The 11757-nt window shown below is 40.2% G+C and overlaps 1 protein-coding gene across 5 annotated transcripts in view; it reads right to left on the bottom strand.

Moving 5' to 3' along the window:
• LOC128889197 (protein split ends) overlaps positions 1 to 11757 on the bottom strand; it is a 101529-nt gene that overhangs the window by 5476 nt on the left and 84296 nt on the right. For 4 of the 5 annotated variants that reach the window (XM_054146608.1, XM_054146609.1, XM_054146611.1 and 1 more), the window contains 7 exons: positions 8666 to 8800; positions 6891 to 7055; positions 3326 to 3460; positions 2124 to 2393; positions 1269 to 1643; positions 631 to 1053; positions 180 to 480 (listed from right to left, as the gene is read on the bottom strand). In XM_054146608.1, the coding sequence (XP_054002583.1) occupies positions 180 to 480; positions 631 to 1053; positions 1269 to 1643; positions 2124 to 2393; positions 3326 to 3460; positions 6891 to 7055; positions 8666 to 8800 (1804 nt within the window). The remainder of the gene's footprint in view (positions 1 to 179; positions 481 to 630; positions 1054 to 1268; positions 1644 to 2123; positions 2394 to 3325; positions 3461 to 6890; positions 7056 to 8665; positions 8801 to 11757) is intronic. The other variant, XM_054146612.1, reaches the window with a different exon arrangement.

Below are 11757 nucleotides of genomic sequence, written 5' to 3'. Positions count from 1 at the left end.
AATATATTCAAACGAATAATTGAACAGAAAAATAATAAAGCATATTATGCTTGAATGCCAAGCTTGAAATCTGAATAAGTCTTTCACTGTATAGTGTATGCTAAGTTTTCGATAGCTAATTATTTTTTCTTTTATATTCACTTACTATTTATCCTTTAAATTACTTTTACGTAGCTTACCTTCTTTCTCACCATTAGCCGTCGCCTGTTCTTGTAGCATTCGTCTGTGCAAGCTCCTCGTCCTCATGACGCAAGTGTTATGCTTCATCCTCGCTATCGTGATCGTGTGGGGGTTGTTGTATGGCGCGTCCATGGCTGCTCTAGCTTTGCTGCTGGCTGCACTGCACAGAGCTACCGCAGTGCTAAGGTCGCCCGCATCCTCTGCAGCTCGGGATTTATCCAAGAGCGCGTCAGTTTCCTTGCAGAGACGCTCGCAATCGTCGCCATTCGCGGCCTGGTAGCCTTCTGGGATCTGAGCAAGCTACATTGAACAAAATATTGCTGATGAATTCGAGTATCACACGTGAAATAACAAGCTGTACTATAGCTTTTTCTATCAAAAATACTACAAAATGAATTATTTTCACTACTGGGGGTTTTTAGCAAACTATAAAGGTTTCCGAATATGTACCTGCAGATTGTGTTTCAGGCCCTGCTGAAGCGGAAGGCTATCCGTGGAAGACAAAGAGTACGAATCGTATCCAGCATCGTAGTGGCCACTGCTGCTGCTGGAGAGTTCTCCAGACTTGCTGGTGGGGCTCTTGGGCACCCCCGAGTTCCTCTGCATTTTGTTCACGATGTACAGATACGGATTGTCCATCGTCGTCGACGAACTCGAGGAGGCGCTGTTCCGATCGCCCGACCAGTTACCAGAATCTCGTCTTCGTGGCACGTTCAAGTGATCCGGAATACTGATGCCGTCCTGCGGCGTCGATCCTGCACTCAAACTACGCGTCAGCTGCATCTGCTGCTTCTTCTGCTGTTGCATCACGGTTTCCACCGCTCGTCGACTGATGTACTTCGACTCTGCATCGCCATCGACTACGTCCACACCCTTTATAACGAGAAAAAAAACAATGTTCGTCAAGAAAAATATTTGGCTCATGTGAGAATTTCTGATACAGATTCTATATTAAAAGTTTTGAGGCCTTGGAATGCAATTTTTATTCGATGTCCAAAACGATAGGTGTTTTGCCAAAGTTGAAGTGAAAGTCGAGTGATGTTTTAAATCGTTCGAATCGGTGCGATTAGAAATTTTTAAAATCTTACTTGATTCCCGAAGATGTTGTTCTGGATGTCGGTGAGGTTCTGATAATCGCTGTAGATCCTCCGCTGAGTGTAAGGATGAGGAGGACTATCAGGATTGGGGGTAATGGCACGTCTAGCGGTGCTGTTGATCGATGGTTTCTCTGGACTGGGAGTGATCGATCGGCGAACATTATTCTTCGGTGGCGTCTTAAGACCATTTCCGTTTGGAAAAGGCGTCACTGTCTTGGGAGCGTTTTCCGTGTTAACTGGTGTTCCACCAGGGGTTGCGTACAACAAGAGCAGGGGTTGATATCGACCTCTCCTGCACTTCTCCACGACTTGCTCCCAACGAGGACCGATTTCCTTCACGGTGGCATCGTCGAAGTAAATCCAGACCTGCGGCACGATTAACACACTTCGTATTTAAAGATGAAGTAAGAAAGATTTCTTCATCATTGTAATTTGTCCGTGCCTCATTTAGAAATTATAACACAACTATTTATGAAGTATTGTGTAACATTTAGAATCGTGGATTATTTAGACCTTTTTGGGAAATCAGCTTTGTAGCAAATTATTTCTGATTACAGTTAGTTGCTTTTAATAAAATAATGGAACATTAAGAATTAAACATGATACCGAATGATTGCATAGTATATAAATTTATTGAATTGTAGTTGAATTTATCCTGCCCCCAATATAATATTCATACAAACATACAGTGAAAGATAATTTTCTATCAGATTAAATAAATTTAAACAAATATACATCGTGAAATTAAGTTATTCAAATTAATAAAATGTTCATCTAGTAGTTAAATAACGACCAGTAAGATATTATTTTTGCTGGGATAATTGGAAGCGCGAAGCAGATGCTCACCTTTAATTTAGTATGGAAGAAGAAGGTGGAATAATGTTTTCCGTAGTAAGTGACGACTCCTACGAGGTTGTGCACGGTCGAGGCACCCCACCGGGAGTCCACGACGCTGTGGAAAACATCGCTCAGCCGAAGGGACGTTCCCACGGTCGCGAAAACGTCCATGATATGCTCCAACGATGGTCGTTCACTGTCCCATACAACTCCAACCGAAACGATTTCCGGTCTGTTCATCAGCGTTCTGCATATTTGGATTTTGGCTCCACAGGAACTCTGAACAATTTCAAAAATCACATTCGATATTATTTATTTGACTTGTATGCTTGACAGTACAAAAATGAACAACTTTAGTTCTGTTCGAGTCTAAAATATTTAGAGTACTTCATCATAAAATTTTCATTTCACATCTGTTATGCCACATTTGTGCCTTTATTCGTAAAGGAGTTTCTTTAACTCATTATCGTGCAGTTTATTCCATCTCGTTCGTAATCCTCTGGATGGGGAAGTAATTCCAGTTTAACTTCTTGGAAACATTCATTTAAATTAAAAAAATCTCTACAAGGCCATCGCGTTTCAGTCGAGGTGAAAGAAGCTCCGCGATGTTGAAATAAAGGATCTTCTTCCCACCTCCAATGAAATTAAAACGGTACTGGAAAAGTCGAGTACACGTATAGATATGTGAACATGCATCATTCTGGATGAGAAATATAAATTCTCAATAAAGAATACAAACATTGCGACACAATAATAATAATAATTCCCCGTGATAATATCCAATACAACAGAATCGAAGTATTGAAAAACACGTTGAACTATGCGACCGTAGCTATCCGGAAAAGTTGCCAATTAATTATCCATCGTAATTATCAATTATTAATATCCGGGAACTCTGAGAAATTTCCGTTCCACCGAATGTCAATCGCAACGCGCAGCATCCGCGACAGACGAGATATACCCGGTGGTCTTCGACAACAGTCATCGTTCCACTTCAAAGAGAAAGTCTACGCCCGGGAGATATTATTCCCAAGAAAGGCCGAAGGAGAGTGTACCTGATCTTGCGAGCGGGATGAATCGAACTCGGGCCACCTGAACTAACGTTCAAGGTGCACCAGCCGTGAATCGCTCGCGGTGAAGAAATTTTTACACGCTCCGGCGGGAATGTATCCCAGGAAACCCTTTCGTTCGTTGAAATGGCGTTTACTCACCGGACAGTCCCTGATGTCACCCATTCCTCCAGCTTTCCTCAGGAGCTGACCAAAGAGATCCGAGCTGTTTCGAGCATTCGGCGGCGTTTGCCTCGCTTGCGACGTCAATGCCGACGCTGACACGTAATGAACCATCTGGAACAAAAAATAACGATGCAAACCGTAAAATAACAAACAGCCGAAGGAAAAAAAATGATTGAAAATAATCGAGAAAGAATTAAAAGAATTGAATAATTGAAGAAAAAATTGAATCAAGAGTCCAATTCTTCAAATCTTCTAGGGATAATGATTCATCAACCTGGACGCCAAACAAAATTCCAAGGACCGAAGAATTTGTAAAACCTTCTCATTCCTTCACCGTCTATGAACAAGAACGAGAGTACCGGTTTCTAGCAAGATCAACTCGCGTCATTAAATGCACGCGTATCCAAGGGAAATTTCCTGCACTCGAAGCCAGATAAGAAATCAATCCATTCAATATTTTTAACATTGTTATTATGCGAGGAACGACATTGTTCCAGCTAGGGCCATAATTCTTGTCACGAGTCGCGTAAAGGCCGTGAAATATTGGTTTATTCATGAAAATATTGCGCAACCAGAGACACTCGACATGGAAAGCACTAGATACGTCGAAGTTTGCTATAAGTTTGAGGTAATAAATACGGGAAAAATTCTTGTCTAACTGGAGATCTCTATTCGTTAATTATATGCTTACGGAGAAATGCTTCTGTGGGATCGAAAGTTTTCTCTCCGAACTCTCCCTTTGATCGTGGATCGTTCCTCGGAGCTGGTAGCCAGCGGAAGGCGGTAAAAGCGATCGGCCATGACCGATACGAGATTGCAACGAGTTTCACGTTTTTACAATCGGCCGACAACAGTCGATACGAGCGCAAGAAGGGAGAACCAACTCCACCCACGTGAGTTGTTTGCGCTCTGGACTCGATTATGCGGCCGACGTACCATATACGTGCTCGAAAGGGCATTGCTTTTGTTCTTGCGTACCTCGAAGCACGTCCAATTTTCCCGCGTAATTGTGCGCCTGATTGGGCAACGAAGTACTGACTTTTGCTTGGTTAAATCTACCAGAAACGTAGCTTACGGTATTTTGATCTAAGAAGATGTCAAGGATAAATAATTCCTCCATAGCGATCGAGTATAAAATTCGTAACTTCAAATATAATAATTTCGTAAGAATTAAATAACGTTACAGTTAGTGCTAGGCAAGAAAAACTTGGATTTATAAAAGAAATTACTTAAAAAGTAGGAACGCACAGAGACCACGCAACCAGCAATGGAAATACAATTTCCCTCGACGCGTTGGCCGCGAACTTCTCGGAAAATTGTGTAATTTTATTACAGAAAAAGTGTAACTATAAAGTACTGGAGGAGAAATGCGACTTTCGTTATCGCATTTGTTCGCGGCTGGTGCTCCTACTTTCTTCTACTCAAACTTCCCCGGAAGTAGTTTCATGCTGGTAACTAGAAATTTAATTAACCCTTTCGCACACAGTGGGATACGCACGTGGCACTCAGATAATATTTTGTATACGCTATTTGCAACAATTTCTGTCACCTCTCTTCCAGAAGATCCATCAGATTTCAAAACAAAGGATACTTATAAAATATATATATTTAAAAGCACTATCCAGCGATAGTGCTGTGCAAAATTATATTCTTTTTTCTTTATACTACTTCATATTAAAACCATTTTAAAAATTACGTGTACCTGGACACTCCGAACTCCCAAAGAATTAATTAATTGTCATACGAACTACTGTCTCCCACAACTGATTCAAGAAGCCATTATCAATTCCAAGCCAGCTTCGCGCGTCCCTGAACCGAGTCCCGAGTTTATCGCGTGAAATAGTATCCCTTGATCCGATAGTTCTCCTCCAAACTCCTTCCCTCCCATTTCACCCCGTCGGTCGCCGCCAATGAGCCGTCAAATCCTGATCAGTTGAAATCCTAATCCGTTTACACGGCGGCGACTCGGTCGTTCAGTATCTTAACGCACTTAGGCTTCTTAGCTAAGTCGCTTAAATCGTTTAAACCCACCAAAGGGGCCAACTTCCCTTTACTTTCCCGTCCACCCGCCAAACGAACCCGCGCCACCCTTGAGCGTGTCGATTTCGAGGTTCCTGGAAGCAAACAATGGAACCAAAGACCTGGTTCTACCAGAAGAACGGCAGGTTTTCTCGAGCAATTTTCTAGTTTTACCTGCGAGAACATGGGAAACTGAAAAGCTGCGACTAGGTGGTGCAAAATCGCGTCGACAGATGCTTTCATGGAGAATTTTATTTGATAGTAGTCTTGACAAACTTTATAAAGTACTCATACCTTTGTTTTCTTGGGAGTCTTCCTTGTTAATAATAAACAAAATTTTCAGGGACATAGAAGACGAAGAATACTGAAAGATATTTTTTCCTTTATATTCCATAAAGTTTCTAAGGTGTAAATAATTATTGTTTGATTCTATATCTCATTATTATTTAGAGACAATAACATATACATTACTGTAGCCGTGGGTATTAATATACTAATATAAATACTTTACATTTGCAGTGGTGTGAACGCTTCAAGAAAGCTATAAGAATTTTTAATCAAGTCTAATAATACCAAAAAAGACACGTTTCCAAAGTTAGATTATTTTATGTAATGCGATTCCTGGTTGCACATTTCTCAACGTAATGGCGCAGAGTGCAAAGGGCTAAAAATAATTTAAGTTTCGGTCGAAAGCATTTTATAGACTGTTGTCACGTCGAATATACTTTTACAAAACAAGCTATTATTCCAATCAGTATTGCCGACTCTATCCTTGAAGCCAGATGGAAAGTTTCGCAAGAAACACGTTTAGTGCCCGCGAGGACAGCCATCAACGCGGCGATTTTTATTGGTAGAGCGTCCGAGAGTTGCAGAAATGTAGTGTCTTCGAGTACGAAATATCTACGAATGTACCTAAGTCTTCGAAGAGTTTCTTGCTGATAAAAGTTTCACTTGGTATTTACATTCGCGGATACTAACTGGACGTTGAGTAACGTGCTTCTCGTTCTCATAAAGGATGTTCAACTTTCCCTTACACCCTCTAGAATGTAACATTAAAGCGACACACTCTTGCTTTCAGCCTCCCAACTTTTGCAAAATCATAATGCATGGTGCCCGTGTATGGACGTGATTACAATTCATACGTTAAGGAACCAAAGAAAGTTTGAAATAGACATATATTCATTTTATGATTTTTAAAATAAACGTTTCTGACGTTTGCTTCTGACAAACAAATGATTTGTCCTATCATCGTTAATAAATTTTATATAAAATAGTGAAATTGAAGAACACCCTTTGACCTTTCATCTATTCGAAGAAGACGCTGAGGAAGATGGTTCAGATGTTGACTCAATCCTATTACCATTAATAAATTTTATTTAAAATAGTGAAATTGAAGAACACCCTTTGACCTTTCATCTATTCGAAGAAGACGCTGAGGTGGTACAGGTGTTGACAAATCTTGTTATTTATTCACGTATCGTGCTGTTATCATAGCGTGGCGAGTAACATCGATCAGACTGACCTGTGTAAAAGGCAGTGGTTCCGAAGTGGCACCGCAAGCTCCGCAAACGCTTTGCTCGACGAGCGTCATGGCGAACTTCTGGTGTGGCACGCAGTGTCTCGCGCTGCACATGTCCTCGGCTTCCCCGCTGGCGATGTGCAGGTGTATACGCAGAAGAATGTTTTCCTGCAACGAGAATTACGTTAATGCGCCTCGGTTCGTTATGAAACTGCTAAAAATAGAAGTCATCGAGTAATCATCGATAACAGTGATTTTAACAAGTGGGTACATCGATGGGAACTTTTTGCGCTGGGGTTTCATTTGTTCTATATTCTTCTGCGCTTAATCGTTCCTGGAAGATTGTATGCGTGTCCAATGACCGCAAATTATGAATTCCTGCGTGCTCGCTGCGATTTGAATAGCGAAACGTAACTAATCCGTACTTAAGGTGTTTCTGTTGCGTTGCTAGAAATCGTTTCTCTCAGGAACTGCATACATCGCAAAAGTGTAGGAGAATTTACGACCACTGTGGTACAGGAGTATCGATCGCATGCTCGAAACATGTAGAATTTGAAATCTGAGAAGGTAATATTGTTTTAATTTACGTCGACCCTCATGCTTCATAATTTATAGTCTTTTAATCTGTGTCTGTGTATGTGACTTGTCGATGGTGTGCTTTATACAAGTTAAGTTTACTTCAGAATAATTTTTCTTTCATTGGGTTGTTTATGCTCTTGCTAGGAAAGTAAATTTATCTTATTATTCCAGATTGTGAAGATGACTAGGTTCTATGATAATTTCAAACAGCTCGACTGTTGCAAATTAAATTTTTACACGATGTCTCCCCATTACTCCCGAAGATATTTATTATTCATGAGCTTGTCCAATTTAACAGACAGTTTAACAAATTATGTATTGCGAAGAATATCGTAACCCTGTTCAAATTTTTTGTTTCAATAGAATAGCGGATTTCTTAAACTTATGAATTCCTAACAGATGTCTGGTTTTGTTCATTTTTGTAAGAATTACGTTCTGCTGTAAACTTTCGAATTACGTATTTACGTATTGTATAACGTTTCGCATGGGCACTAAGGAAACGAAAGACTCGATGTACATACGTGTATCGAGGTTTTTGCTTATGCCAAAGAATTATTGGCTATTACACGCGCCAATATCAGCGCAGGCATAAATCTCTCTCCTTCGACATTCGCGCTACTCGAATCGCGATTTCCATCGTGCGGAGGCGATTTTCCGAACGGTTTGCGATCCTGAGTACTCTAACGGCTGAACCAGTTCTCCTTTATAGTCGCTAACTATCATGTATTACTGCGTTTCCCAACATTTGTCGCTACTTAGATTAATAGACTTTTAGCTTGACACATCATTAATTAACAAAGTCTAATAATTCATTTGTCGCTTCAAAAAATTGTGGTATTTAATTTTAATTTTCATTCACTGGACTTTCTATTTATTTCCACATCGATTACATTTCTAGATTCCGTCTAAGCGAAATGCAAGAAGTCTCACTCTCGTTCGAGCTCGAGTCAAAGAATTTTCAAACTTTCTTCTATAAAAGTCCACTGGTCGACTCAACGCTTAATCCGCGTCTTTACCAGCTGCGTTCCAATTCGACAAATCGATCTATCGGCATTCCAAGTTGGAGTAAAATTGCTATTGGTCGGACGAGAGGGACGAAAACCCGTTTTGCCTAGATTCGCGTGCGGCGTGTCGACACATCGACTAGGCTGCTCGCGCGTAATAGGACAAAGGGAACGAGCTATGTAATTGCTACTTACGAAACATTCCGCCGCGTCGTCCATGAATCCGAGCTGGAACCTTTGCTGATCCAGAAAACTCTCCGCGAGTGCGCGGCGCAGCGTGTCGGGGGGCAAAGCGCTCTCTTGCGAGAACTGGAGCTGCGAGAACAGGTCCTGAAACGCACAAAATGACCAACGTTTAGTATCGTCCACCTCCAAATGAGTTAATGAGATTGCTGCGAATTAAAGGGTTTTTCCCAAAGTGCATTTAAAATTATTTTTTGATAACAAGTTGCAAGATTTCACCTTTAATTGTATTGATGTGTACTTTCATTTGAAAGTAACAATTCGAATATATTCCATGCTATTTGTGTTTTGTTAAAAAGTATAATCCTACAGTATCTTTTCTTGAATTATTTGTTTGCTTATTTACATAATAAACAGGTTTGAACCCTAGTGTCGATGCATTTAGCAGTGTATTATCAGGAGTCAAACATATTCACCTTGTTCATTTTTTAATAACAATAATAAGAAGTTTACATTCCATAAAAAATTTCATGAGGCACAAGAATTTAATATTTAAATTAATATTACTCTGATTATATAAGATCCAGCTTTACTTCCCATTCGATCAATCAAAGTCCAACAAAATACCTTCGACAATGTCGATATATTATAAATTGTTAAACTCCAATTTACGAAGAATCTACGCGTTTTTCCGTGTGGCGATATCATGTGTCGTTCAGTTTAAGATGACAAGAACTCCTAAAAAAAGAAGTGCAACCTGCGTCGCAGCATTGAACGATAAACTTTCTGGCGAAGAAGAGCGTTCCTTGACACGACACGCGGGTGTATTGTCTACGAAACAGGACACGAACAATGCCGAAGACACTCCACGTGTCACGAAGGCTGTGCAAATATTCCCATTTTTACACGCGGCGCGAGGTATCGCGTTATCGTCGCGAAAAACGTCCTCGAGCCAAATGTCGCCAAACATGGAAAAGTTTTTTTGTTGTGCAACATCGTACGCAGTCTTTGCTGAGCAGTGTTTAGTAACAATTACGGCACGAATTTTATACGAAAATATAAACATCACTGAGCAATGTTTGTTTCGGTTATTCGCAGGATACGCGTCGTAACGCGTGCTATGTTGAAACGCATCTCTCATGTTAAGAATAAGAACGAGCGTTTACGCGAGTATTCTTAAATATTTTTCCGCGGTGAATTTACTCCTGGAGTTGCGAAACACGTTGGACAATTTATGAAACATTTTGAATTTGGAAACATAGGAAGATCTCAAGTTCAAACACCAGAAGAAACGATCTTATCTATTTTTACACGTTTAAAAATCTATCCTAGGCTTTCTAGAATAGCGCTTAGAGATAATACAGACATTTTGTTGAAACAAACAGAAGAATATCTTTTAGCTCTGGTTGGAATCACTTGTTGAATTCTAATAATACTTCTAAAAGTTAGGTACACTCAACAGCAACAATAAATACTACATAATTGTAGGGTTTTCCAGAGCAAGAAAAAAGCACGATTTATTTCTAATGAATCTATTTGTATTTGAATTTCCACATTCAAAAGATTCAACAATTATTTAGCGATAGCACAGTAAACTATTTAGTTCTATTCAAATCTATTAAAACACTAACCGATACTATCATGTAAAAACACTCGTGTCTTTTATCGAGCTCCAAAGAAGCACTGAGGATCAAGACCAGTAGTCCGCAGGACTAACCAAAACAGGAACTGACCAACAATCAAATTACTCCATCGTGAAACGGTGGTTCGAGTTGCTGGCGAACGCAAAAGGAAACTCATAACACCCACGCACTCTCAATTTCCCATTACATAAACGTATGCAAATCTCTGGGCGTATGTAAATCGGAGCGGCGACCCGAACCAAATCCCCCGTTTAGTCATCGCGAGGAACGTACGCTCAGTTTCTTTTCCCTAATCAGCATATCACCGCGGCATGAATGAAGGAGCGCTGGAAATGGTTTCGAAATTGAGCTGGGAATGCTTGTTGCATTCTTTCTGCACGCGAAGAAAAGAAACATAGATTAGATCTGCGCAAACATTCAAACAGATATACTCATACGCAAAGAACTTTCATTTAGACATAAACTTCGAATGGAGAGTAAAAGATAAGTAGCTTTTGAAACAAATGGAATAATGGAAAATAATTCCGAATAAAATGAAATCAAATTTTAAGTCAGATTAATGAAAGCTTATCCGAGTAACTGTTCGATGAAGAATACTTTCTGATCATCATCTATCGTTCGAGTAAAATTTTGCTATTTCTGTTTGACCGTCTAAACATTACGATATTAAATTATTCTGACAGTCTCATCCCGGTTTCGAAACCTGCGTGACTGAATAGCTCATTTTCCGCGCTATTATCACAGGAGAAACCGCGACTCGGCGATTTCGACTCTTCTCTCTCGATATGCCATCGGGATGCGTTCTCTGGAAGCGATTGTGCAAAAATACCGCGGGTAAAATGCGATCCACGCTGTTGGCGCGGGGTAAACGAGTTAGTTTCGTAACTAATCTTCGAACGATCGGCGGGCAACGGTCACACGTAGAAAGTCGACGTGCAGCACCGCTTCGGGGTGGTTGCTCAACGCAGCATTTCGAGAGACAGAGGTGTGCAAAAACTTTAACGAAGAAAAAACGCCGACTTAGAAGTACCCAACGCGACTGAGCAACGAGCAATGAAAATCTGTAAAGTTTTTTCGAACGATCTGTTGGACTGGGTCGAGTGGAATAACTGATAACGACAGGAAGTGATAGCAGGCTAGCTCTCGCAATGAAAACGAGGGTCAGTGACCACCCTGAATTTTTATGAAACTTTGCGCGTAGTAATATATTTTATTCATAATTTGGCAATGTTTAATATAACTCATTGACCACTTTGAATTTTTATGAAACTTTGAGCGTAGTAATATATTTTATTCTTAATTTGGTAATATAACTTCTAGCTCCTAATTTTACTCCAATCCATTTGTTTACAGTTTATGTTATATGCATTCCTCCTATCATCCCTTTCTTCTTTCTCTATTCTTCAAAATAGCACATTCTTTCGTTTTGAAAGAATAATCAGAATTTCAGTCACCGAAATT

The sequence above is a fragment of the Hylaeus anthracinus genome, unplaced genomic scaffold (assembly GCF_026225885.1).
Source record: "Hylaeus anthracinus isolate JK02 unplaced genomic scaffold, UHH_iyHylAnth1.0_haploid 11997, whole genome shotgun sequence".
Classification (NCBI taxonomy): Eukaryota; Metazoa; Arthropoda; class Insecta; order Hymenoptera; family Colletidae; genus Hylaeus; species Hylaeus anthracinus.
This window is presented reverse-complemented; position numbering and strand designations above follow the sequence as displayed.